The following is a 27,041-nucleotide window of genomic DNA, read 5'->3' as shown; positions in this document are numbered from 1 at the left end:
TGGGCACATAGTGAATGAATGACTGCTTTTAGTGCGGGCTTTCGATGCAGCAGGAGATCATATACCTAGCTTGTAGTACTTGGGATTCTTTCATGGTGTGACCAGGATCAATTACCTACCTACCTAGGTAGGTAAGATGCTCACTGTCGGGATATAACAGCCCTACCTAGGTACAGGGGCCCCTGTATATATGGATTCAAGTAGAAGTTTTACTGTCATCAGAATTAGGACGGGAGGCTAGAGGAGCTTTCATTTTTTGTACATAGGTATTTTACCCAAATAGTTTCCCTGCCCTCTTGATACCTAGATATATAAAGCAACAATGAATGATCAGAGATCAACAATATTGTTCGCCTATTTTTCACAGCCTGGTTGTTGAAGGGGAATCACGGTATAAACTTCGAAAGAGAGCAAAAATTAATAGTACTCTTAGACCGATTAATGAAAATTTAATATGTTTTATCTGAAGGACATTGAAAAGTGTTGAAGTAGAGCAGACTCCACTTATCCATTTCAATTGCGACTTCGGCAATGAAAATGATAGGACGTTCTTATCGCCAATCTTTTCACAATTCGTTACTCCTGCTGAGAAGCAGAGTGACCTAGTTGGGCATCTTACTGTTGTATTTTATTTATCGCATGAATTTTGACTTATCTCTAACAGCATATTACTCCGAACTCCCTCCTCACTGAGTTCTCCCATCTAGCGCATCCGGTCTCCGATCCTCGATCGCATACATCCCCCACACCCCTACGGTCATGGCTCCAGCCTCAGGTCCGCCTGTCACAAGACTTGGATTTGCCAGACGGACACTAGGCATAGTGCTGCTCTCAATTGTGGTCGTTCTATGGACAGCCTCGAATTTTCTAGGAAGCGTAGGGCTGCCCTTTCATTCCCCGATTCTATTTTCGATCCCATTCCCCACCGCTACTCGAAGGCGACATTGCGCAAAATGGTTATTCATTATTCTTAACATTTACTCTTGCTAGACCATCTTCGCCGATAATACCTACCCGAAGCCTTTCTTCGTAGTTTACCTCAACACATCTCTCTTCCTCTTGCCTCTTTTCACTATCCTTCTGAGCAGGGTATGGCGTCTCTGGCGCGCCGATAAGCTGTCGCAGGTCACTTCGCTTCGAACCCTGCTGCTACATCTAGATAGGGATATTCCAGAAGATGAAGAGCAGAGCATATTGCGCAGCGACTCTTTCGATACTACGTATGGCGGTGAAGTTGGCCGTGAACATGCTCGCGTGGACGACGCGCATGCAAAGTTGGGGTTGAGGGAGACAGCGAAGCTCAGTTTCGAATTCTGCCTTCTCTGGGTATGTACCGTTATGTTTCAAGGCTGTAACGTAAGCTAACTTATTTGCAGTTTATTGTACGTGATATACATAGAGTGGTTTGGAGATTATGTCTAACATTCCCTGACAGGCAAATTACTTCGCTATGGCTTGTCTTCAGTTTACCACCGTGTCTAGTACAACCATTCTGACATCTACTAGTGGTAGGACTGATAACTGGGTTTCTAGCTATGAAAATTCACTAATGACCCTATCTAGGAGTCTGGACATTAATATTCGGCGCAATGATTCAAGTTGAGAAAATCACACTGCGCAAGAGTCTAGGGGTCTTCGCCTCTCTGATCGGTATCATCCTGATCTCACGCGTGGATCTCTCAGGACCAGACGAGACCCCGGTCGCAGGCCGTGGCGAAGGATCATTCCCGCACAAATCTGCCGGCGAGATCGCTCTCGGTGACGCCATGGCAGCATTTAGTGCCCTGCTGTACGGTGTCTACACGATAGTGATGAAAAAGCAAGCAGGCGATGAATCACGAGTGAATATGCAACTATTCTTCGGTCTAGTGGGGCTCTTCAACGTTGTACTGTTGTGGCCTGGATTCATCATTCTACATTACACTGGAATTGAAACGTTCGAGCTTCCTAGCACGAGCCGGGTTTGGATGATTATTCTGGTATGTTCACACTCAGCTTTTTCTTTCGGGTTACTTCGCTGACGTTTCTGTAGGTCAACTCGCTCTCCTCATTTGTCTCGGATGTCGCTTGGGCATACGCTATGCTTCTGACCACTCCTCTCGTCGTGACAGTTGGTCTTAGTATGACTATTCCGCTCTCGTTGGTTGGCCAGATTTTCCTGCAGGGACAGTATGCGCCTGTGCTCTACTGGCTGGGTGCGGCCATCGTGTTCCTGTCTTTCATGATCGTAAATCATGAAAGTAAGTTGCAGGATGAGGTTACCGTTGTTCCTAGGCATCCGAGGCCCTCATCTGGAGAGTATGAAAGCATTCCAAGCGAGGAGATATAGTGATCATCTTTGGTCATCGAGCATATTAATATTTTTCTTTCCTTGATCATGGGTTTTATTACAACTTGGGCGTTCAAGAGTTATAAACAATAGACAATGATATTATTCAATCATACTCAATCAAGTGCTATGAGAGGAATGGATGTGATATTAATACTACTTAATTTCAGACGCGTCGAAAGGACAAAAAACGCTCGAGATTAACAAAAGTGCACACAGAATGTTGATTAAAATAACTAATTCGATGCCCTTGAAGACTGCTCACTGGGCAGATGAGACGCCACTGACAAAACATGGGTATAGAGTTAAAAAAAAAGGAAAGGTAAAACGAGAGAGGTTAAAGCTGGAAGGTGAATATGTAAGAGAAAGTGTGGAAGTAAGATTGCCGGGTCGAAATCCGGACAATATGGGTAAGTTGGAAATTAGTTATCAAGTAGCTGTCGCTGCCGCTGTCACAGATGAAATTTCAAGCTTCTTGCGAGCAACAATAATACTCTTCAAGGAGCCTAACCATCTGGCCAAGCTTTCTTCATCTGGAGCGCAAAGTCGATAAGTCTTCTCCACGACGATGATCTGCAAACAGAGAGTCTTAGACCGTGACATGGGATCCACCTCGGCGGCATCGATCACCTGAGACATGGAGATAATTTTGACAGCCGAGTACTCCTGGTCATCCTTGTAAAAGGCCAAGCTCTTAGGCCGCAGTACGACCCACAGCCGCTTCCATTGCCGAACAGTTCCTTTGATGCGCAGCCCCTGCAGGTATCCTTGGCAGATGACCCGCTCCGGATCGCGGAGAATAGTTAGGTCAGGCCGACCTGCGTCTCGAGGTGGGGAAGCGGGTTTGTCCTCTGGGGCGGAAATAGACAATGCGTGAATGGAGGGCATGGAGCGCAATCGACTGTTTTTGCGTGGAGTGGGGCCATCTGAGAGCTCCGAATACGACGTCATGTCGTTTCCCGAGTAATCCTGGGTGTAAGGGGTGGTGTGGCTGCGGGATGTGGATGGAAGGCTGCGGCCAGGCTCGGGGGAGCTGGCGCGACCGGCAAGATCAAAATCGGAGTGGTCGGTGGTGTCTTCAACGAGCTGTTTTTGAATGGCAGGGGCTCTTCTCTTCTCAGCTAAAAAGGCAGGCTCATCCTCGTCAGAAGGACTCTCGGCGTGGATGCGACTGATCCAATCCTCAGCATCGCGTTCCGACATGGCTTCGAAGCGGTAGTTCTTCGAAGGGGTGAATACACCAAAGACATGTTGGCGGTGAGAGCGTTGCGATCTGACCGGGGCGACGGCGGTCACATCCGAGAGGTTGATGGAAACTCGAAGGCGTGTAGTATCTTCATCTTTGTAGACGGAGAGAAGATTTGGACGGAGCACGAGGTAGGCAGATTTCCACGAAGCTCTGAATACATGCTTGTGTTTGACACGCCGGTACACCTTTCCGGTCTTAAGTACACGGTCGAAAGCGAAGCTTCCATTCTCGTTCACAGGAGAGAAAGTATCAAGATTGACTTGACCATTACGAGATGCAGAGAATGGATGAAGTGAGGGTCGTTCTGGTAGTTGAATTTGGGGGGTAGACTTGTTAGCCCCGTCGAAGAAAGGGCGAGCGATCACTGAATTCATTGTGGCGAATATGGATCAAGAAGATGAAGGGAATAATTTAAAAAGTCTCATGAAAAGGGGCAAGACCCCGCGTGAACTCTATCATATCGGTTGCCGATAGATGAAGACGGATGATCAATTAATAAAGATGAGGTCTAGGGCGAAACAGATGACGAGGTCACGATTACTTATCAGTTCCCAGTTCCCTTAGTATCCGATCACTCGTATATTATCCACAACTATAACTATACCTAACAAGTACAGAAACCAGGCAATAGGATTAATATTTAATGTTAGTTTACTTCGTGAGTCGGCTACGTACTTAAGTATAAAAAAAATCATTTTTTTTTTCTTCTACAGAAGGTGCGTAAATGGGCAATAAATCAACAACAGCAAGGGTCCAGACCCCCTTTTTAGGCCACATTGCACATCAAGTGGAGTCGGGAAATAATTGCACGGATAACTGTCTCTACATGTATATTTACTCCGGACTCCTTTATTGCTTGATAGTAGACTATGGCTGTTATGGGCAAAGGTAACTAGTCACAACTAGCTTGAGTATTTAGTCAGCATTCTAGTACTGACCTCATCTACTGCCTCTTTTAATCTAACTAGCGAGAGTCATGATCATCATCTGTCGACGCCGGTTATATCGGAACTTAAATTTAGTAGAAGTTTGCAGAAGTGGTGGAGTAGATCAAATTGATCTTCAAGATATAAGATCATCCTATCATCTTGTTACTATATTAGTACTTAGACCTAGCATGGAGCACGAAGTCCGAGTATACGAAGTATAGGTATCACTACACTACGCAGGGGAGTAGACCAATTAACTTAATTAGGTAACCCCCAGATTTCAAATCGACCAACCCAGGAACATCCATGGATACCTAGGTATGTGGTCTGTTGTGAAAAACATCCATCTTCGATCTAAAGGCCATATCTACTATTCATTCTTTATATATTTCATTCAAGCCAAGAAAAAGAAAAGAGAAAAAAAAAAACAAGCTTCAGTAATAGATTACCAAAACCATACACATCAAGTCGCAAAATCATACAGTATCAGGGGTAAATAACGGTTTCGGGGTGACACGAGCTGGCCAGCCAGAGGCCACAACGTTTGCGCCTCCTGGTCTTGGCAGACCTTCTCAAATCATCCCCATCCCCGACTTTCCCATCTCTTTCTCTTTTACCCCTTCTCTCTTCAATCCACTTTCCCCCTATTTCTTCCTATGTCCATTCAGTTCTCTGATCCTCATTGTTGAGGTCGTCTGTATTTCTGACCTCCCTCCTTCCCAATCTGTTTCTGGCGAAGGACAGTTGGGGGAATAGGAAAGGAGGCATTCCTCCGGCCATTCGTTATTCTGTCACTCTGAGGGATAGAGACATATGATCGTGTGACCCCTCCTCCCACATAATCATTCTCCGAACTACTTGGTGCCCGCTCACCCGTACGACTGGGGTACCTCAAAAAATAAACTGGCCTCGTGCCGCCGCTCTTGATCTGTCTACCGCGGGGGCTTCCACGCGTGTCCGATAATCGCATCTATGAGCTTCATTCAACGTCTCACAAAAAGGTTGCCTAGTGCGCCGAGCCTCCCTCTTGACGATGACTCTCGCGAAAAGGGTCGCTCGCCCTCCCGATTCGCCTTCTTCCGTCGTCGCATCAGATTGAAGGGCAACTCCTCTATTTCTATACCCCTGGGGTTTGTCTTACTATTTCCATGTCTTGTAATTGTCTTCATTCTATTTCTTTTCGTCCGACATCCCGCGTCTCCTGGAGGGATCTTAATACCAGCGGGTACTCCACCCTCCATTCGGTTCGTCTCCATCCCCTAAATCCCTACCTACGTGTATTAAACTAACTTCGCGCCTTGAAATCTAAAGCAAAATCAGTGAAAAGCACGACAAGGTCTTCGCCACGGGCTGTATGCCCATCATTCCTACTCCCCCCAATGAGAAGGCCAACGCGGCCTTCGTTGTCCTCGCGAGAAACAAGGAGCTGGATGGTGTGATTCAATCACTCAAGTCTATTGAGCGCCACTTCAACCGCTGGTACCACTATCCATATGTTTTCTTGAACGATGGCGACTTTGACGATGACTTCAAGGCCACTGTGAAGAACTATACCAGTGCTCCCGTGGAATTCGGAAAGATCGATAATGCCATGTGGGGTTACCCTGACTGGGTTGACCCCGAGGTCGCCAAGGAAGGTGTCCGAAAGCAAGGTGATGCTGCCATCATGTACGGCGGCATGGAAAGTTATCACCACATGTGCCGATTCTACTCGGGGTGAGTTTGGCTGGCATGATGATTTTTGCGTGCAATGCTAACATATTTAACCCAGTCACTTCTACAAGCACCCTCTCCTGATGAAGTACGAGTGGTACTGGCGTTTGGAGCCCGAGATCAAGTACTTCTGTGATATCACATAGTACGTATCCCCCGTATACATTCTCTGGGTTTCATTTTTTACTCACATGCAATAGTGATCCTTTCCTTAAGATGATTGAAGCGAACAAGACGTACGGTTTTACCATTGCAGTCAAAGAACTCCGTGAAACTGTTCCCAACATCTTCCGGTATGCATCAGCCTACATGCGCAAGAACAATCTCAAGTCCAGGGGCTTGTGGGAGATGTTCTTGGAACGCCCAGTGGAGCCCGAGGTTCCAGTTGAGGAAGAGAAGAAGGAAGAAAAGCTGCCGGAGGAGATCTTGATGTCCGACCCTGCAAACAATAACCTCGCTGATGTTGATCCCGAGGCCATGGAAGGCGAGAGCTACAACATGTGTCATTTCTGGAGTAACTTCGAGATTGCACGCTTGGATTGGTTCCGAAGCAAGGCATACGAGGATTTCTTTCAGATGATGGATCGTAGTGGTGGTTTCTGGATGGAACGGGTGAGATCTTTCCTTAATTTTGAAGAAATTATATCTAACCATTATCTAGTGGGGTGACGCTCCTATCCATTCTTTGGCCGCTGGTGCACTCCTTGCACCAAGTGACATCCACTACTTCCGTGACTTTGGTTACCGACACACCACCATTCAACATTGCCCAGCCAATGCGCCGGCTCGCCAACTTCCCCGCGAGCCTTACCTTGAGATGACCACCGATGACGAGAAGAAGCGTATCGAAGAAGACGAGTATTGGGCTACCCCTGATCCTGTCAAGGAGAATGGCGTGGGCTGCCGATGCCGATGTGACACCGATATCGTGGATGTAGAGGGCAAGCAAGGTAGTTGTCTGTCCGAATGGGTCGAGGTGGCTGGCGGTTGGGCCTCACCATAAAACCTTGAATTACCCAAGTAGTCGTTCCTGGCATCGTTTATCATTATTTACTTGTCCATCTTCAGCCATGGGCATCATTCGGGCTTCTCCTCGTGGATGCTTTCTCTGCTGAAATTTGCATGATATGTTGGCCGGGTTTTTGGGCGGCGTTCAACGAGTCTGACGGCTTTTCTTTTTTAATTGGAAGATGGTTTGATTATTTCCATCATCCATTTGACATATTCATCTAGCGTGCTGTTCACTTGACTGGGATCGACTGTGTGTGTGTGTGTGTGTGTACTATGTTCTTTCGTCTGGGGGTTATGACTACTGATTTTATAGGATTCTGCCCTACTTTGGTATATGTGCCCGGTATTGGCGATCCTGTCTTTAGTACCTTCTTATGCCCCCTCAAAAGTCGTCAAGAATGCCAGAACATCCCAGTTGTGTGGACATGATGGTTTGAGTGATGAAGAGACATTCACTGGTGTTATGTGGTGTGATGCTGGGAAATAACGATGGACCAATTCCTGCTATGTGTTTTTATCGTCTTTTTTACTCTTTTTTTTATGCCCCTTGTCATCACCACCTAGGTATGTGGTCTTGTCTCTCCGAATTTCTCAGTTTCCCCCCAGTTATTTACACTCAGTGATTCGTCTTTCCAGCATTCATGAAATGTAAATACCTTGTTCTTTTTCTTCCTTTTCTCCCCTCAATCACCCTAAGCCCTTCACCCCTTTCGCATTGCCTTGAAATCTCGCAAATATCACGAGCTTGGCTGTTTATAGAGTATGGAATAATAGGCGAATTACGCGAAGAATGAGATCACTTTAATGTTTTTCTTATCTTGTCCTTCCCACTGCACTGAGCTGAGTATATATACCTGAGCGTACTACATGAGATTGGCCTGTGGCTCATGCATAATATGCGCTGAGCATAGACGAACCTGACCTCTGCGAGAGAACAGGTGGAATTGCTCAAGACTCCAGAGAGCTTTTTACTTTGATACACGGGCGATGAACCTGGCGGTCAAGGGGACGCACTGAACACCACGCGGATCACGTATGATCTGATCAAGTCCTTAGACCCGTGACATCATGTTTCTTTGGGTCTGAACTGTTACAACTTCTACTACGATGAGTACTCCGGGGCGGATATAGGTCTTTCAGGTGTCTACCCCATCACTGTCAACACGAGTTGGCCGGTTGTTTACGACACAGTCTGTAACACGACCTACGGCTGCTGTAAATGAGATGACTATGAGAGCATTTTAGAAGATAAATCCGTGCGATTAGACCTTTTTGCGGAGTACCAGTCGTGGGTTAGAGATAGCCAAGCCATTCTGGGGTGTTCTTATGGCTTTTGGCAACTAGTCTTACTGGACTTGATACCCCACTGCGCTGGGGAAGTCAATGGGGCAATGCTTACTTTGAATCATAACGCCAATGGTATTGTGATGTGGGATTATCCGTCAGATACAGAGCTGGAGAAGGTGACGAATGAGTTCAGTCGGGCCCTTGCCGGTGAGAAGATTGTACGGCGTACTTTGAGAACTCTAACTGTTGTATTTGAAGCATCAATTTCGAAGATATATGTGGCTGGGTGGAGGTTTGGAGATCGTATGCTTGTCAGCATTCTGTCACTTCAAGTTCCGTCCTCGTCTGCGCAGGTGACTGTTTCATTGCGGGAGGGGGCTCGTGGTATGAGTAAAGTTCTTTGGGGGACTGGGGAGTGGAATTTGGGTTATTCTTGTCTGGTCAACGATGGTAGACATGCTTTGGAGACCGATTTGGAGATTATTGGGGTTTGCAGTAACAATGAAGCTATGGTGGTAGTTCATCCCTCGTCTGTGGAGATACAATGGATAACGGAGATCGGTGGGGCATAGTGGAGTCGGACCGTCTTATCAGTCAATGTTGTTTGGTATGGGGAAGAGAAGTGGAGTGTAAGTGAAAGAATACGGAGTACAACAAAGGGGAAAAGGAAAGGGGAATTTAAGTCATAGTAAGGGAAGTCACTGGATGAAGAAGGGAGTCTTTCAACCTTGGATGTACTCCGTACTACCCTTCGAACCCCGCCAACTCCCGGTCTTATCGCTTTATCCAAACATCACGCCTTCCCTTCAAAAGCTTCTCCTCTTTTTATTATTTTCTATTCTCTAACCCAACCTATTCGACTCATAGCCCTTTCACTTTAATACTCTACAATACCTCATCTCACGTGGCACTTACTGCCTTTGAGTCAGATCTTGAGATAAGGCAACCCCCCCCCGCGGACCCACTAGGGGCACATGTCTACCTACCCCCAACTTGTATGTTCACTTCTCTCTCCTTTTGCTATTCTCTTTATAACTCACCCTATATGCCTACTCAAAAGATATGTCTGACACTTCAGCATCACCCAGGCGCTTAAACGCCCGTAGCGTCCAAAACGCCCATATCGCCCACCTGCAATATCCAACTCTGCCACCCTTGACGGCTTCTGTTGAGGAGTGGTTATCTCGATCACGGCCTGCAGACAACATGACTTCAGATAATATTACCGACTCGCAACCCAAATCCTTGAGTGATAGCTGGGCTGAGTTGAGCGTCTCGGACTTCCATTCAGAAGATGGAAGTCGCTCTGAACCGACCGATGCGGGGTCCATTATTGACCAAGCCACCCCCGATGATGTGGCCAGCCTCGATGGCCGATCCACCAGTAGCGAAGTCGATGGAATAGAAGTGGAGGAAGACCAAGGACAAGATGGCGAGAACCAGGAAAATAATGAGAGTGAGGATGACGAGAGCGAGAGCGAGCAAGATGACGGGCATGACAATGACCAAGATGATAACCAAAGCTTGGCCGAGTCTCATCGTTTTGCTTTGCACTACCACAAAACTCCTTCTGGATCTGGCATCGAAGACAGCAACCTTACTACACGAACAGCTTTCCGTCAGTCGGTCGATTCCATCGAGTTCGTCGAGCCGGACAAATGGCCGGAGATGGAGCGAGTTGAGCTCAAGCATACCATTCGTATCTTCCAGGATGCAGAACTCGCAGACATGAAGGTCCCGCAGTCATTTGACTCGGCCCATTCAATCCTCACGGCTACTGTCCAGCAAACGATGGCAAAGACTGGCATGGAATTGGATAAGCCCTTCCGGGTGCTGTATATCGGCCGACCAGAGTTTCGGAATATCATCCTGGACAAGATAGGTGATGTTTTGGTGTCCAACTCATCCGCCGGGTCTCCGACAAGCTCTGCAGAATCTTCACGCTATCATGTCGTGCCCACCTCATTTGGAGCTGGTGCTGTGCCAAATTTCGCGGAGCTTCTCCCAATTCACGTTCAACTAGTGGTGGACGAATGTGTGGTGGCTACTGCAAAATCCACAGACCAGCATAGTCCAGTGTCGTTGACATTCAAGAACCGCCCATCTTGCAGGTCCTGGTGGGATGGAGAAAATTATCGTGTCTCCTCCGTTACCGATTGGACTCTGCCTGATATGGCGATTATCTTCGTTTCTAACAACGATGACGTCGCTGCCATACAAACCCAGCGCCTCACCCATAATTTCTTGGATCGACATGGAATCCCAGCAATGGTGATATCAGAGGAACCGCTTTGGAATAACAAACCTCGAAATATCCCCCTTAATCATAACAGCCTTCACATGTGCTTGGAGTCTCGCCACCACCAAACTGGAGAGATCTCAGTTCTTCAACGTTACCCAATAGATCTGAAAACATTCGAGAGCATCGCCCCCGATCAACTTAATCGTAACTTGGCTTCGCTCATGGGTCTTTATCCCAAGAAGGCTGTCAAGATCACCACGGATTCTCCAAAGTCACTTGACTCTTGGACATTCGCCGACCTCGAGAAGTATTCACGCAGCTGGATTCTTCCATACGTTTCCTGCGCCCCCAAATGGGGTAATTTGTTAAGCCTGTTGACACTGACCCTCATTTCAGCCATTGCACTCTCCATCGGATACACAGCTTTCAACTATGTAGCTATCTTTCTCTCGCAGTTCTTGGCCGAATCCGCCTTGTCACGCGCCATTTCTCCAACAACCACCCCAATTTTTTCGACTAGCGCTCTAAATGTGGATTATGAAAGACAATCCTCCCTCATCCTGCGACCCTCGGGCCATCTCCAAGATCTAAAAGACTTGTCCTCCGACTGCCTCAATGATCGGTTCGCTGGGCTTGACCTTGAACTCTCCAAAACACCAGATAGTTTTGAAATTAAAACTCTCGGGGACTGCCACGTGATTATCAGGACACCGCGCAATCTTGCATCTTCTCGCAAGCAACCACCTTTCAATGTGAGCGTTTATCGTGGGGAGAGAATGCTAGACTACCAGTTGTCATGGCTTTTAGATGGCGTTTACACCCTTGTACTGGCCCGTGAGGATGCTTGGGGATTGGTCAACTTGACGATCACTGCGAAATCCAAGTCTATGAGCCCTCAAACCACAGTACTTGACTTTGGAATCCCATGGCTCAAGGCTGCAAATTGGAGACGAGCAGCGCTGTTGATCTCTTCCCAAATCACACATGATTTGCAAGATGCCCACACCGGCCTGACTGAAGTTTACGGCCGACTCACCACGGATCTACAAGTGATCATGGGGGATGTGGTCAAGGCATATCATGATCTCCGTTTTCGACAGGAGACTCAAGAGCCAAGCATATTGGCCCAGTCGAAGCAGCTGAGTGAGGCGATCACCCACAATGCCATCCAACAGGTCCGCAGTGCGGTCTTCGTTCTGCACAAGCGCTCTGTCAAGGTCAATGAAGAGGCTAGGGAACTAATTAGCTATACCTGGCATCGTCTCAGCAAATCGGCAAAGATCGATCCCCACTCCGTAATGGATCGAGTTCATGAGGTAAAAAGGGCCACGCTAGGTCGGGCTCAGACTCGCGCACGATACATTGTGGGGCGGGGCTAAATCTCCGAACCTCTCCTTAATGGGCTAGAATCTTAATCTTCCTCTTCTTGGAATCTTCCAACTTGCTGATATTTTCTGCTTTTTTTTTTGCTTTTGAGAGGATGTTTACGGCGATCGGGGGTTTAGGTGGAAATGGAGTATTTTAAGATCACATTCAGTGTGGCACAATGCATTGCTTTATCAAATTCAACTTGCTGGTAAATCCAGACTCTGCTTAAGCTATGAATATGACTAGAAGTCCTATGATTTGCTGTATGTTTGTAGATGTTGACCCCGCGTTGGTCCAACAACAAGGCGCGTTTGGCTCGCAAAAGCGGTGGCAAAATTCCTGGTGTGCCCGCCTAAACTACTAATAATTTTTCCCCCCCCTCATTGTCGCTCCCTGATCAACAAACCACAAACTTAAGTTCTACTTTGATTCTTAGATTTTTTTCTTGTCTTTGAATCTCCCGACCATATTTCTCTTCTTATTTTAAACAACTCTCCATTCCTTATTCACTATGTCGGAGATCAAGTCCGACCCCACCGCAGCTCCTGAGGCTCAACAGCCCGAGGTTACCGGCGAGAAGACCGTGACTGAGACTGTCAAGGATACCGCTACTGAGGCTGTTGAGACTGCCAAGGATACTGCCGTGAAGACTACCGACAGTGTGTTCTCCATGTTCGGCGGTGGCCCCAAGAAGGAGAAGAAGGAGGAGGCCGAGGAGGGTGACGTTGAGCCATCTGGCTCCGCCAAGGCCCAGAAGGCCGCTGCTGCTGAGGAGGTGAGTTTGATGTCCTCTTCAAACATTTTTGACTCGCTTGCGCTCTGCTTTGTTTTTGATGATACGAGCATGGAGGGAGGTGGCCCTCGCTTTCCCCGCGTTTTGTGTGGTCGTACCATCACAGCTTTTGTTTCTATCATTTCCATTTCATCCTGAATATCTGCTAATATGATTCTTTTTGATCGAAAAGGATGAGGCCCCTGAGTCTATCGACGTCCACTTCGAGCCCGTTATCCGTCTTACTGAGAAGGTTGAGACCAAGACCAACGAGGAGCTCGAGGAGCAGTCCTTCAAGATGCGCGCCAAGCTCTTCAAGTTCGACCGCGACACCAAGGAGTGGAAGGAGCGTGGTACTGGTGATGTCCGTCTGCTCAAGCACAAGGAGAACCACAAAACTCGCCTGGTCATGCGTCGGGATAAGACCCTCAAGGTCTGCGCCAACCACTACAGTGAGTTATCTACCGTCATATTTTGAAGGGAATCAATTTACTGATCTATTTACGCAGTCGTCCCCGACATGAAGTTGAGCCCCAACGTTGGCAGTGACCGCAGCTGGGTCTGGAACGCCGCGGCCGATGTCAGTGAGGGTGAGCCCGAGGCTCAGACCCTGGCCATCCGCTTCGCCAACAGCGAGAGTGAGTTGTAGATCGAGATTTTGATGTCGTTGATGTATTGTCTTATACTAACGGATGTCCATAGACGCCAACCTTTTCAAGGAGGCCTTCGAGAAAGCTCAGGGCGAGAACGAGAAGCTCTTCACCGCTGGCGCCGCCGCCGCTCCCGCCGCCAGCGAGTAAATCAATGCTTGCTGTTCTCCCAATTCCCCAATTCATAGCCCTCTTTCCTTAACGGGTTGATACACAGCCTGTTTTGCTCTGTGGACCACGATCCCTCTTTCGAACTCCAAGTCCCCTAGCTTTCCAAATAAATCATTTCATCCCCAATTCCCATAACCCTTTTTTCGCTTCCTTTTCAGCTTCCTTTCTCAAATTTCCCCCTAAGACTGGACGAGCGAGGCAGCATGATTTAGATGCTGGTCGCATATTCATGATGCAATTTATGAAATGGAGGACGCATTCCCATGTCTTTTTTTTTTGGTCCAGTCCGCAGTAGATAGACATTTTCCCATCAAATGAATATACACCCTGCCCAACAGCGTTTCCAGTAGGATCCTGTAGAAGTTGATGGTTGCCACGAACTTTTGAAGTTTTGAAGTTGACAATGCAAAGAAGAGAAAGGAAATTGAAGTTAAACAAAACAACAAATGAATGCATACAAACTGAGAGCATTAACTATACTATTTCAGCTTCCCATGAGTTTGCGTTCTAGAAATTTCGAAGTACTCAAGCGCGCGCAGTGCGGGCAATAGGCGGTCATTCGCGGTTCTGCTCATTCCTCCCCACTTGCTTGATTCTGCCCCTTCACCATTATTAGGAAGAGTGTGTTCTGTCTTCCTTCTCTCACAGATTATCGCAATAACGAGTTCCCACGTCCACACTTAACCCTACTCAGCACCCGGACCTACATAACCCCACCTTCCTTTATTTCCATTCTTCTTTTTGCGACACCCCTTCCACCTAAATCATCAACCGCTAGATATCAGCACTTCTGCTCAAGATGCCTGATGTAGGTTAACTCCCTGAAGACATTCTGCTTAGCTCAGATTGAATGCGATCTACATGTGATTCTGTGCGGATGCTTCAGATCTTCCAGTTTTCGAAAATGAACTGGGAGCTCTTTCGCCACTAACCTCATGTGTTCCACACGCGACTGGGAATTATTGTTTCAGATCACTAACTTCGTGTTTCTACCACAGGTCAAGCGCACTATTCGTCTCGTTACTGAGCAACACATCATGTATGTTCTTTTCTCGCTTTGTCAGGTTCTGCCCAGATCACCTCCCAAGTCACATCACAAACTCCGCGCGCAATTGAAGCTTTGATTTTGATCTTCCTTGCGCGATTCCTCTACATCCCATCACCTCGACCATATGCGCTCATTGGGGCTTTGCGCGCACGTACAACCTGAACTTCCAGACCTCCCACATCTTCACTCCCATGATATGGGCAGATCCACGAACTGATTTTGACGTTTTTCTCTTATTCCAGTGACAAGCCTTCCGATGTTGAGGGTTTCCCTCTTCGCTCATGGTCAATTGAGATTTACGTCGTCAATGAGCGCGGCGCTGATGTCCCTGCCACTCTTTTCGACAGCGTCACTTACCACCTGCACCCCAGCTTCGGTTCGCGTGCCACCCAGGGTCAGTGCTTCCTCAGTATATATGAATCTTGGAAGGGCAATTAACTTACTGAAATTGGACTACAGTTGTCAAGAATCCTCCTTTCCGTATCCAGGAGGAAGGATGGGGCGAGTTTGACATGCGCATCGAGTTCAACACACCTGACAAGCCCCATACCATTAACCACGATCTGAACTTCCAAGTTGAGCGTTACGAATCTAAGCACGTTATTGTATGTTGAACGGCCGTCCTGTTTCGTTGCCACGAGCTAATTAACCTTCGCTCTTGTTCAGACTTTCAAGAACCCTAAAGGCGCGTTCCTCAATGCCTTGCGTGAGACTGGACCCGTTGGTGACGAGAATGGTGCCAAAGCTAAGCGTTCCGGAGGCGACGAGGGCGTCGTCAAGAAGAAGAAGAAGCCCGGCTTCTCTGCTACCGTGAGATTTTCCCATCATGACAAGGTGTGGATATATAGATACTGACAGTTCACAGCTCGATATGGACAAACTGGCTGACGGTCTTATGAAACTCAACGAGGACGATCTTCTGCAGGTTGTCCAGATGGTACATGACAACAAGACACCCGAGTCTTACACCAAGAATGATTTGGAGCGTAGGTGGCCAGCCCTTTACTCGCAACTTTATGCTAACCCCACGCAAACAGTCGGTGAATTTCACGTTGATCTCTACACTCTTCCGGATAGTCTGCTTAAGATGCTCTGGGACTTTGCCGAGTCCCGCCATACCATTTGAAGGAGTAGTACTGATCTGAACGATTCATCCAAGCGATTTCCTTTTTATTTTCTTATCTCTCTTCCGTCTGATTTCTTGCACTGCTGCAATTGCAATTGCAGTCTCAATCTCATCCTCTATGCTTATTTTTTAAACTATTATCATCCAAAACCACGTCTTTGCTTGGGCTTTTTATCCTCCCCCCCCCCTTTTTTTTTCGGATGTGAATGCGCGAGCTGCTTGCTCGATGGATGCGAGCCTTATGCTCTCATTCTTGAACTGATTTTCAACTCGGGGAGTTAGTGTGGGCCTCATTTAGTGAGAATATCGAATATCTCATTGATTCATCTCATCCCTTGTAGTACATACCTCGGAATTGATTGTTATTCCCCATGACTACCAAGGTCCAATTCAATTCTAGAACTGGAAGGCCACCACGAAACCTCCATAAGATGAAACTATACCCAAAACAGGTCAGAAATTGCCAAACTAGCGTTTCACTCCAAACAGCCGTGAAGATGCGGCCACGGCTCGGGCCAACTTCCAAGATTGCGGTATTATATACCATGTAAGATCTATAATCAGACGATTGAATGAACGGCCTACATAATTAGTCACAAGAAGCCGTAGATATCTGGCAAAAACCAACCCATGTCCATAGGCAAACCTCTGCCAAAATTGATCAATTAGTCAATATGCCTCATCTCAATCTCTGGATCTTGCTATCGCTCTTCAGGCCAGATCGACAGGGGGAGAGGATAAGATCTTAAAATTAGAGCATAATTCAGTTACGTCAATATTGATGTTGATGTTAATTAGAACGTGGTGCACTAGGTTCAAGGTAAATTATAAGCATAAGGGCTAGCTTAATCTGCTTCGTCATTTCCTACTCTATACTTGACATCAACTATAGGGCAAGAAGACAGTAATAAAACATTTCGTACATGGGATATCTCATTAAAATCAACAGAGGCTGATCCAGCCAAATTTGGTGGCCTTCTTGACTGAAAACAGAATAGAAGCATGAAATCCGAGAGCAAAGCATTCAAAAGCATTCCCGATGTAAAAAAAAAAAAAAAAAGTAAACACCCTCCCGTAAAGACCGTCCCAGAGTAAATAAGTCAACGCCATCGAAACCCATTTCCTTTCGTGATTTTGGACATAAGGAAAAAAGATGACATAAAGATCAGAACCAAAAAAATTGTAGTAATAGCCAGACATAGTTAGAAGTGAAGGATTGACAGACGCCGGCTGTTCAATGTAATGAGGGTTTGGTGCAGAAATTAAAGCACACGGTTCCTTTTTGAAAGTCAGATTTTGAGATCTAATCTGAGTAATAAGAGGTAGACTTACAGTTTTAAGAGGTCTTCTAGACTGTCAGCACTGCAGACACGACCTTTGGGAATGTTGCGGATCACGTCGACGATGGTTGCGAAGACATCGCCCTCGCGATAGGCCAGCAATGCGGGGGCTTTGATGTAGTCCATCTCGGCGATTTCTTGATGAAGCCGTACGAAGTGGACAGTAGGCTGTCGACGGGCAATAGTGTTGAGGCATTCTCCAACAACAGCACTCTGATCAGACTGGGGATAAGTTAGCAAACTTGTTCTTTTGTCGTGTGTATAGATGTAGGTATACATACATGAGGATCAAAGATGTATACAACGACAACAGTGTCGCTGCTCACTTTCTCAATAGCATCAAGATACCCAGCCGCATCAACGGTGTCTACCGAGCCGAAGAGCCTGCCGCGTGGCGAGGGCCGACGGTTACCACGGCCCTGAAGTTCTTGCATACGCAGTGTACGCCATTGGCGCATAAAGCGCTCCTCTTCATCATCCTCACTGCCCTCTGAGGCCTCTCGCGACGGAGAACGACTATCGCTGCGAGCAGGCTTTTGAGCGGCAGCGGTCGCTTCGAAGCCAGTGGCAGCGAGGAGAGTTTTACGGAAGGACTTCTTGCGCGCACGTTCGAAGGCGCGGGCGTCGGCGATGACACCCTTGGGCCCTGTGTTTGCTTCGAAGTTGTTCTTGGGGAGATGGTAGTTTGAAGTGCGAGACATGTCGTCGTCTTCTTCCTCGTCCTCGTCTGAGGAGTCGACTGTTCTACGTTGGCGCAGGGTGCGGGGTGGGGAGTCGAGGTGATCGTTATCGTCTGAGAAGTGTAGGTCTTCGTCCCTGTCTTCGGGATGTGTGGAGTATGTGTCGCGATTGTTGCTGACTAGTTGATTGAATTCTTCCTGTGCGGAGGACATAATGAGAAAGAAAGAGAAGACGGAAACAAAGGGGATGTGTGGGGGAATTTAAAGAATTGAGACCGTGAACGAGTTTGGTGCTTGGTCGTCTGACTGTGAAGATGGAAGTTTCAAGTTAAGCCCCTGAAGTTGAGACTAAGTAAGAAGGACGGCTTGTTTTCTGAGGAAGGAAAAAGATCGTCGTATGGTGAAACTGAGGAACCGCTTAAAATCCCCCTTTCGAACGTTTTAGGATCCACCGAAGGCACGTAGAACATTCTACGTGCCTTTTTGTTTTAAGACTATCATCTCTATTGTTATTAATAGACATCTGGAGATGTTTATATTTTTTTAAACAAAGTACGAATATCATAATTATTGTAGGTACCCGTGGACATCTACACTCTAAACTGTATACCTCGTATGTCTCAATATCTCCTAAGTCTATAAATACCTGCCACGTGGAATACGAGAGCTTCGTGATCTCCTTACTCTCCTTACTCTCCAGGGCTGTTTCATCAGACCATATTAGATGAGATCCCACTTATTTTTAAGGCTTCCAACTGTGGACCTTCGTAAGGTAAATCCTGCTCCAGCCACTCTCGTTCCATCTTCCATCTTCCACCTTCCATCTTCCAAAGGTAAAACAGAACCCCGTGATCAACACGGGGCTTCTGGGGCTTAACATTCGTCAAAGACGCAAAACAGAGGTAAAACAGACTTTAACTTGATTATTGCGTTTCCTGTTTCCTGTTTCCTGTTTTTTGTTTCCTGTTTCCCGTTTCCAAAGAGGCTCGCTAGCCTACATCATAATCTTCCATTTACCGTGTTGTTTACCGGGGTCACTTTGGGGGCCATCTTGTCCGGTTCGATTCCATATAAGGTAGATGATCTCCTCCCTTTTCTGTATGGTTGTTGCTTGTTTGGCTACTGTTTGACTATTTGCCTGTTTGTTGTATACCGGTAATCAGCATGCATACTATCCAGTTGCTGGGTTCAAAGGTGGAAGAAGGTTGGTGGATGGTGTCTGCTGGTTGCTATGCTGACTGATGAGCTAGGCTACTATATTACTAGATTAATTGCTGGGACAGTCCAGGATCTAGTTGATACATACGTATTTAAAGTCTACGCGTTGTAGTTACCCACAATATGCCCCAGCCCCGGCCCCGGCCCCAGCTAAATCTATGCCGATCTACGTCTCAGATCTTGAATCACAAATGGAAATTGAGTTAAAGATGGATCCGATCTGTGGATCCATTAAGTACAAACACAGACAAAAGGAAAGAGGATAATAGATGACGCGTTAACGCAGTTCAGTAAATCAGGGAAATATCGTGGCCAAATTCCAACAAACCGGTCCCTACCTTGCCGTCGAGAGAAATACATGCCGAAGGGCAATCCAGGACTGAAATAAAAGGGGTAATAAAAAGTGTGGAAAGAGAAGAAACGGAAAGAAAAAGCGGAGTAATAAGAAGAGAATAGGAGGGAAAATAGAGAGAAGGGGAAGAAGAAGGAAGATAGAAATAAGAGTCAACAGAAACAGAAACAGAAAAAGAAAAAAAAAAAAAAAAAAAAGGAGAAAATTGGGGGGCATCATCCAGCAGGATATATCGGAAGAGAAGTCATATAGAACGACATCACTTCATCATATCCCAATTGTGTCGTCGCTTTCGTTTCTTGCCCAGCGCGCTTCCACCCAACGCTTTCCGTATCGCATACGACGGACAGACCGGCGCCCGTATTATCGCGAGAACACAAGTCCCCGGTAACTTAGTATTATTGTACAATGGCGAAGATCTCAACCCATCGAACCAAAAAGAAATCTCGAATAAGAGCATTGTAAAGGGCCGACACGGGGTATCTTGCGTTTGTCTTCTTTGGTTTTTTCTTTCTTTTTTTTTTTTTTGGGGGGGGGGGGAGGGGGGGGGGGTACCAAGCCCAAACCTTGAGCTGTAGAGTGAAAAAAAAGTCATTAGCAAGTGCCGACATCTAGACGAAACACAATCACTTACGAGAGAATCCCAAGATCCAGTGCACAGACTGATACCATCGTTGCTGACTCCAAGACAGCTAACACGGTTCTCATGGCCACTGAGTGAGCCAACCTTATCACCACGCAGAACATCCCACACCTAACATGATCAATTAGTATATATCCACATGAATAACATGTTTTGTGATGTCGTACCTTGCACTCGAAGTCGTCATAACCGGCGAACAATAGACGGCCGGAAACGGAGAATGCCACTGAGGTGATTCCGCACAGAACTTGGTCGCTCTGCAATAATGGAAAAAAAAATTATTAAATTAGTCAATGATCATAGTTGTAGGTGAGATAATAAATTCCATACCTGGTAAATGTTGAGCTCACGGTCAGCACGGATATCGAAGAGACGACAGGAGGTGTCGTCAGAACCAGTTCCGAAGGCGTTGCCATCAGGGAAGAATTGAATGGCATTGATATCAGACTCGTGACCAGCGAAAGTTTGGACAGCCCTGCCGGTACGGATATCCCACAGCTTGGCGAAGGCGTCACAGGCACCAGACACAAAGATATTCTGGTTGGTAGGGTTGATGCTGATAGACATGACATCGCCGAGGTGGTCGGCAAACTCGGTCACCTTGGAACCAGATTCAATATCCCAGAGCATACAGGTCATATCACCGGAGGAGGTGATGATACGGCGGTCATTGATGAAACGACAGCAAGAGAGGTAGCCCGAGTGGCCGGAGAGCTCGCGCGCAACACGGGTGGGACCTTCACGGGATGACAAGTTGTAGATGGAACAGATGTTGTCTAGACCACCGCAGGCGACGTAGTTACCGCTAGGCGCATAGGCACAGGTCATGACCCAGGACGACCGGAGAGGAATGGCGTGAACTTTGTTGGTAGTGTAGGCATCCCAGATAATGAGCTTTCCATCCTGTGAAGCGGAAACGAGATGACGGCGATCGGTTGACCAGTGCATGGCGTAGATCTTAGCAAGATGGCCCTTCAACGTACGACGGGGCTTCATGCCAATTCGGGGTAGGGCGTCAGTTTGACCTTGCGCAACTTGGCGAACTGCAGAAGAAAGTTAGAATCAATTTTCGTCTCATGGTCGCGAGCCCCGGAACAAATTTCAGGAATTGAGTCAGGTAAATAGGAAATCCATACGGGAACTGTCGGCAAGCTCATCCTTTCGACGCTTAATCTTGTCCTTCAAACCCTCAGCCTCGCGCCTAGCCGCAGTGATCTTAGCCTGCATCTGTTCGCCTGACATGTCGGCAGCCATTTTTTGTCGAAAGGATATTCCTTTAGTGTGAATGAAAGAAGCTGATAGATTTGAGATCCAGGAGAGAGGAGGGGAAAGTTTGGATTAGGATAGAATGAGGTTTGAGAGGGGAGTAAGGGAGGGATGAATGAGTGGATGTGGTTGAAAGTGGATGGAAAAGGGACGAGACAGAAGCGACCAAGTGAGGCCTCAAGCTGTGATCATAATACTGTCAGAATCTAAGTAGTCGCAAAGGGGGGGGGGTTAAGCGGGCGGAGGGAATCAAGAAGAGGTAGATTCTAACAGGGGGGGAAGAGGGAAAAGAGAACAGTGTACAGTGTATTACCGGGTGGTGCTAGTGGTACCAACTAAACTCTCAATGACATCGCTGATCCTGTACGAAATATGGCGAAATCTGCATTTTTATCTCCAGAAGGGTTGGAACTGGATGATAAGATATTTTGGATTATTCACAGTCCGTCAATTTTTTTCTACTTTCCTCATTTTTATTTGGATTCGTTGGATGAATCTATATTGAAGTTGAGTATTGAAAAATACATGAATACACAGTTTCTCGTATGAGGTACAGATCAGGTAAAGGGGGCAAATTCAATTCTCATCCCACAACCATATCAATTGCCTCAGATCAAGCACAATTAATTCCCAGCTATGAATTGAATGATATAACATCTAATATCAAGGTGGTTGAAGCCAGGATTCAGATCGAAGGGAGGGGAATATCGAGGATTACAGTGGCGATCGGACTAGGGCCGGGCCAATCATGGGATTGGAACTACTTTGTACGGAGTAGTAAGAGTAAGTACGTAGTAAATATTATTGTATTAATATGTATTATAAATTTTCAGTTTGGCATTCCCAAGGTTCAGTATTTATCGTATCTTCTTCAATAGTGGGAATCATAAACCATGTAACCTTGTAGTACATGAACGCCCCTGTACCTCCGAATCCCTAGAGAACTACTCAATCTCATTTCTAGGTTGACTATGTATTAGTATCACAGTTTCATATCTCAGTCTCTATCATAATTTGGGGCTTAAAATTATAAATTATTATATAAATTATGGAATTATGGAATTGTGAAATTGTGAAATTGTGAAATTATGAAATTATGCTGATTTATCATCAGTCCAATGTCCAGATCCGGAAGTATTTCATCTCGTCCTCGACTCTTCTCTTTCTCTCCTTCTTAAATATGTACCACAGCAGGTCCAAGCTCTCAAGAAGAACCAACTAATCCTCTTTCGGTGATACCCCGAAGGATGACTAATCTGCATAGATTTTCATTTGCAGGCTTTTCAGGCCTAGAGGCTCTTGAAAAGAAGGAAAAAGACATCTCATCCTTGCCCTGAGACCCACAAATGGTAGATCCTGCCAATCGGTCTCTCAAATATACAAAGCTCCGCTAAGACTGAGACAGACTTTGAGGCCCCTATTCCCGGCACAAGCTCGGCTTGAGATTGTCAATGGCCGATCATAATCTCTTCCTGACTAACTAAAGAGGATTATGAGTCTATGACGACTCATCGACAAGTGATTTCCAAGCCATGGCTGTTCTGTTAAGTGCTCCGTACATAACAACGGTTGTTCAGTTTACCGTTTACCGTTCTATATGGCCTAGGCACTGGGTTTGGGTTGAAATCTGTACCTGCTCAGTCCCACCTCGATCTCCACAAGCAATCAAGATCTAAAGAGATGTTTATGAACTTCTGCTTATGTATACATCTATTCCACTTTCAAGGTTTCCCTCACAAGGTTTGCTATAGCGCCGCTGCCGAGTCAACCCATATACTCCGACTGCATCTAAATTTACCTGAGATCTGCACTCACCTGATTCTATCTGATGATGAAGAGTAAATCTCCTGATTGATAAACAATCATAACTTATTCTCCGCACAAATACAAATCTAAAGTTTGAGCCACACGGGTTGTGTTGGCACTGTAGCCGTATATAAGATCTACCTTGTACCTATACTTGACGTATCACTTAAGCCTTAAACCCTAACATCCAGTACTTGATGAGTCTTCACCATATTATTCTTCAGGACTATTGATGGACTTTTTCGCGTTATTTCACCCCCACCCAAATCAGACCATTTGTGGGTTGACGCTGGGGCCATACCTATCCTCATATCAAGTCCACACGAAGAGTTCAAGTCTTTCAACCGTGTAGTCAGAGAATCAAGCCATCACATTCCAAGTTCTGACCTAACGTTCAACTGCCAGGTCATATTAGTAGGCAACTTGGAATATCGGAATGCCCCCCGATGGAACAAAGCGGGTAGAATTATACAAAGTCTCACAGCGTTGCTTGAAACGTACATACCCCTTATACTACCCACAAAAAAAGGGAAAGAGGAAAGGAAAAGGGAACAGAAAAGGGAACAGAAAAGGGAACATAAGTCCTATATTATATCTCCACTAGGTGGATCTGAAGTACGGAGTAGACTCGGTAAGTCGCCACGAGGGATCAGATAGCGACTTCTGCAGGCTTATAACTCTTCAAAATTCAGTAATCAGAGTCAAATAGAGAAATAGAGAAATAGGGAAATAGGGAAATAGAGAAACAAGAGAACATGGAAATATGGAAAATACAATATCCATGTCAGACAAAGATTATATTGTACAATTTTACTTAGTATCACATAGTCGTTAAAAATAGAGAGTCCAAGTGGCGGGAAAGCCATTTGTTGGCCCTCCTTTATTACGGCACCTGACGCCTCTCCGCTTTCGAAGTCTTTTCCTCCCTCTTCATCAATCCTGAGCCTCATCCCATCTTTCATTCGGCGCTTTTCATCTCCAAATCTCATCTTCTTTTCTTTTCTAGATTCTCCTCTACTTTATCACTGACTGTACCCTTTTTCTTTTGTTGATCCACCGATCCTTCGTCTCGTGCAAAGACTTAAAAAAGGCCGCACTCCCCCCCTCTCAACTGTTTCCATTCGACACCACATCTATATTTATACAAGCCATCGCCCAGTTCTTCTTGATGTCTTGCAAGTGATTCTATACTTCAAATAGGCTCCCTTTGATCCCGTTCGCCTGCGGTTGCCCTACCCTCTCTATATTCACCTTAGGGGGGCTGAATCAGACTTCTTTCATCCATCTGATCCTCTTTTCTTTTGACATCCTGAATGTTACCATCTCTATATTAGTGTCTCAATACTTTTATATATATATATATACATTTGAGCTGATACCGGAAATCACCACTCTTCATCATGCGAGAAGTCAACTTCAGTATCCCGAATGTGAACAAGGCCTCGGTCAACATCAGCACCACCCTATATGACCGGCGTGCGCTCGATTGCACATCAACCCTCCCCTTGATCAATTCTCTCAATCATCTCGCCTATCTCACAACTTCCTCGGCTCGAATTCGAGACATTCTCACTGTCGATGGCGGCATTGAAAGACTCGTCTGCATCCTCAAGGAGGGCAGGAGTAAGGATATAATGGAAATGTGGAAATGGAGTCTTGCATTTCAATGTGTCGTCAACATCGGAGTGCGAGGCTCGGAAAATGTGCGAACCAGAGTCGTCGAGGCCGACATGGTTCCGGTGATTGCCACGATCTTGGATAATTACATCAAGGTGGTGGACAAGGTGCGATCGCGCGCCGACCCCGAATCACACAAGCACTCTTCCAGCCGCCCCACCGTGAAGCCTAGTTCCTCCAGCCATGAAATATCCGGTCGGTCTTCTATTATGGAGACCGACGACACGGAAACCCGCCCCTCCCGCCGACAAGTTCCTCCCCCGAATATCGAAATTCCTCAGCCTTTCTATCAGGAAACTCAGCCGACTGATACCGATGCAATGGATATTACATCTCCTCCTCGCGCCCCGCTCACCTCGCCACCGGAGCGAAGCACATTCCAAGATGTTCCAAACCACCGGTCTCATGACGCTCGGTATGCTACCCGCACAAGTCATCGCCTCCGAACCATGCAGCCCCTTGCCACAACTGTCCATCCAATGGATAACGCAGAAGGATTCGGCCTGCGACCGGTACGGGATACGGAACGCCTACCAAGTATGCTCCCTAGCCTGCAGACGGGCGTCATCTCCCAGCCAGACTCGCCGACAACACCCAGTGGACCGATGCATTCTCAATCTCATCATCCTCGCAGCGTCCCCCCGCCGCCGCCTCCCATAAGACGACCAGTAGTGCAGCAGACACTCTCGGCTTCGGGAGAATCTGACGATGCAAATGGCGAGGACTCTGCCATGGGTGATGACAATGTTTTAGAACGCCCAGCAGAGCCGATTGTTGGCCTCCCTACCCGGATGGACATTGACAGCGTGGATGAGACGTCGACAACAACCATGATTGATGATGTCTCTCCTGCTCACGGCTTGACTGTCACCACCGAAGAGGGACAGGATGCAGATACCTTCAACATCGCCCATCGCTCGACTGATGGCAGTCTCATTAACAATAACGGCACCACCCAGACGAATGGGGGATTGGGTCTCTCCCCCACCCAGGCCCCGAATAACCCCAACTCTCCAACCCTCGCTCCCAGCCCTTACACTTTGTATCTCCGGGATCGAAATACCTCCGCAACGCAGAGCGTTCTGACCACCATGCCTCGTGAGGAAGACGTCTTGATGTCCCTGCAACTCCTGGCTTACGTCTCCAAATACTGTAACCTTCGAACTTATTTCCAACGCTCTCATCTCGTGCCGAGACTCAAGGTGGACCGCGAATTGCATCTTCTCGATGACAATGCCGATCCTTCTACTCCCATCGAGGCACCCGAGGATGAAGACGAGTACCTTTTGCCTGACGATGTCAATATATTCCCACTGGTTGAGAAGTTCACTGTCCGACACCATTCCAAGGATATGCAGTACTGGGCCTGCGTGGTGATGCGAAATCTGTGCCGCAAGGACGAGTCGCGCGGTGGGATTAGGCAATGTGCCTATTACAAGTGTGGCAAGTGGGAAGAGTTCCAGCGTCAGTTTGCCAAATGTCGCCGCTGCCGTCGCACCAAGTACTGCAGCAAAGATTGCCAGAAAGCCGCGTGGGTTTACCACCGCCACTGGTGCCATACGTCGCCTTGATCACTTCCGGAGTTTCATTTCTAATTTCCATGCATTCTGGCTCGCATTGCATCATATCCATCATATCCATATCCATATCCATACCCTTGCGTATCTTTATCCACCATATCTGTTTCGTGGTCTTACGTCTACTTTGCGCATGGCATTGCAAAATCTGGCGGCGTTCAATTCAAACCCCTCCTCAAAGATACCTCTATTATGTCCGTTGGGTCCTCTTTCCATTTCGTACACCTTGCTTCTTCGCATCTTATTCTATTCATGAATCCCCGTCCTTGATGGTTCCATCTTCCGATATCCACACCATACCTCATCTTTTTCTCTTCGCTGGCCTCCATGAGTGTACATTTTTTTTTTCTTGTTATACTCTAACTCATGCGGGTTTCTTTGCACGTCATTTTTTATATTATAATCGTGCAAGCACGAGTGTCCCCTGTCTTTTATTCTCACGGCTTGTGGTCTCTCTCGAAGCATTTCTGCTGTTCTGTTGCACTACCATCTACAATAACTTATTGTTCAACCTACTGTTACCGGAGGAATTATCCTCACCTGTTGCACTTTGCCATCGCGGCACCGGCGTTTTTCTTCCAGTCATG

General features: G+C 46.8%; 10 protein-coding genes across 10 annotated transcripts; 7 read left to right on the top strand and 3 right to left on the bottom strand.

Moving 5' to 3' along the window:
• Positions 1 to 759: 759 nt before the first annotated feature.
• N7495_005199 (DMT family transporter) lies at positions 760 to 2,329 on the top strand (the record flags this gene model as incomplete). The annotated part of the gene is made up of 5 exons (XM_057207850.1): positions 760 to 876; positions 991 to 1,356; positions 1,436 to 1,508; positions 1,564 to 1,979; positions 2,033 to 2,329. 5 exons carry the CDS (start codon positions 760 to 762, stop codon positions 2,327 to 2,329), a joined length of 1,269 nt encoding a protein of 422 aa, XP_057061624.1.
• A 429-nt stretch (positions 2,330 to 2,758) lies between these two features.
• Positions 2,759 to 3,952, bottom strand: N7495_005198 (PH domain-containing protein; the record flags this gene model as incomplete). The annotated part of the gene is made up of 1 exon (XM_057207849.1): positions 2,759 to 3,952. The coding sequence occupies one exon, from the start codon at positions 3,950 to 3,952 to the stop codon at positions 2,759 to 2,761; it is 1,194 nt and encodes a 397-aa protein (XP_057061623.1).
• Positions 3,953 to 5,479: 1,527 nt separating this feature from the next.
• On the top strand, positions 5,480 to 7,223 carry N7495_005197 (glycosyltransferase family 15 protein; the record flags this gene model as incomplete). The annotated part of the gene is made up of 5 exons (XM_057207848.1): positions 5,480 to 5,751; positions 5,819 to 6,223; positions 6,279 to 6,365; positions 6,421 to 6,832; positions 6,882 to 7,223. The coding sequence occupies 5 exons, from the start codon at positions 5,480 to 5,482 to the stop codon at positions 7,221 to 7,223; spliced, it is 1,518 nt and encodes a 505-aa protein (XP_057061622.1).
• Positions 7,224 to 8,622: 1,399 nt separating this feature from the next.
• N7495_005196 (uncharacterized protein) lies at positions 8,623 to 9,090 on the top strand (the record flags this gene model as incomplete). Its single annotated transcript, XM_057207847.1, has 1 exon — positions 8,623 to 9,090. The coding sequence occupies one exon, from the start codon at positions 8,623 to 8,625 to the stop codon at positions 9,088 to 9,090; it is 468 nt and encodes a 155-aa protein (XP_057061621.1).
• A 490-nt stretch (positions 9,091 to 9,580) lies between these two features.
• Positions 9,581 to 12,139, top strand: N7495_005195 (uncharacterized protein; the record flags this gene model as incomplete). The annotated part of the gene is made up of 1 exon (XM_057207846.1): positions 9,581 to 12,139. One exon carries the CDS (start codon positions 9,581 to 9,583, stop codon positions 12,137 to 12,139), a length of 2,559 nt encoding a protein of 852 aa, XP_057061620.1.
• Positions 12,140 to 12,639: 500 nt separating this feature from the next.
• N7495_005194 (Ran GTPase-binding protein YRB1) lies at positions 12,640 to 13,700 on the top strand (the record flags this gene model as incomplete). The annotated part of the gene is made up of 4 exons (XM_057207845.1): positions 12,640 to 12,903; positions 13,094 to 13,352; positions 13,410 to 13,538; positions 13,603 to 13,700. 4 exons carry the CDS (start codon positions 12,640 to 12,642, stop codon positions 13,698 to 13,700), a joined length of 750 nt encoding a protein of 249 aa, XP_057061619.1.
• A 956-nt stretch (positions 13,701 to 14,656) lies between these two features.
• Positions 14,657 to 15,895, top strand: N7495_005193 (putative transcription initiation factor subunit (TAF30); the record flags this gene model as incomplete). Its single annotated transcript, XM_057207844.1, has 6 exons — positions 14,657 to 14,760; positions 15,012 to 15,163; positions 15,229 to 15,374; positions 15,436 to 15,579; positions 15,635 to 15,755; positions 15,807 to 15,895. 6 exons carry the CDS (start codon positions 14,657 to 14,659, stop codon positions 15,893 to 15,895), a joined length of 756 nt encoding a protein of 251 aa, XP_057061618.1.
• Positions 15,896 to 17,157: 1,262 nt separating this feature from the next.
• On the bottom strand, positions 17,158 to 18,128 carry N7495_005192 (phosducin family protein; the record flags this gene model as incomplete). Its single annotated transcript, XM_057207843.1, has 3 exons — positions 17,158 to 17,173; positions 17,228 to 17,457; positions 17,517 to 18,128. 3 exons carry the CDS (start codon positions 18,126 to 18,128, stop codon positions 17,158 to 17,160), a joined length of 858 nt encoding a protein of 285 aa, XP_057061617.1.
• A 1,951-nt stretch (positions 18,129 to 20,079) lies between these two features.
• Positions 20,080 to 21,382, bottom strand: N7495_005191 (WD40 repeat domain-containing protein; the record flags this gene model as incomplete). Its single annotated transcript, XM_057207842.1, has 5 exons — positions 20,080 to 20,096; positions 20,149 to 20,239; positions 20,296 to 20,385; positions 20,459 to 21,171; positions 21,265 to 21,382. The coding sequence occupies 5 exons, from the start codon at positions 21,380 to 21,382 to the stop codon at positions 20,080 to 20,082; spliced, it is 1,029 nt and encodes a 342-aa protein (XP_057061616.1).
• Positions 21,383 to 24,600: 3,218 nt separating this feature from the next.
• On the top strand, positions 24,601 to 26,448 carry samB (MYND-type zinc finger protein MUB1; the record flags this gene model as incomplete). The annotated part of the gene is made up of 1 exon (XM_057207841.1): positions 24,601 to 26,448. One exon carries the CDS (start codon positions 24,601 to 24,603, stop codon positions 26,446 to 26,448), a length of 1,848 nt encoding a protein of 615 aa, XP_057061615.1.
• Between the last annotated feature and the right edge of the window lie 593 nt (positions 26,449 to 27,041).

The sequence above is a fragment of the Penicillium taxi genome, assembly GCF_028828555.1.
Source record: "Penicillium taxi strain IBT 34144 chromosome Unknown utg000004l_segment0_segment0, whole genome shotgun sequence".
NCBI lineage: Eukaryota > Fungi > Ascomycota > Eurotiomycetes > Eurotiales > Aspergillaceae > Penicillium > Penicillium taxi.
Note: the sequence above shows the minus strand (reverse complement) of the source record. Positions and strands in the feature narration are given on the sequence as shown.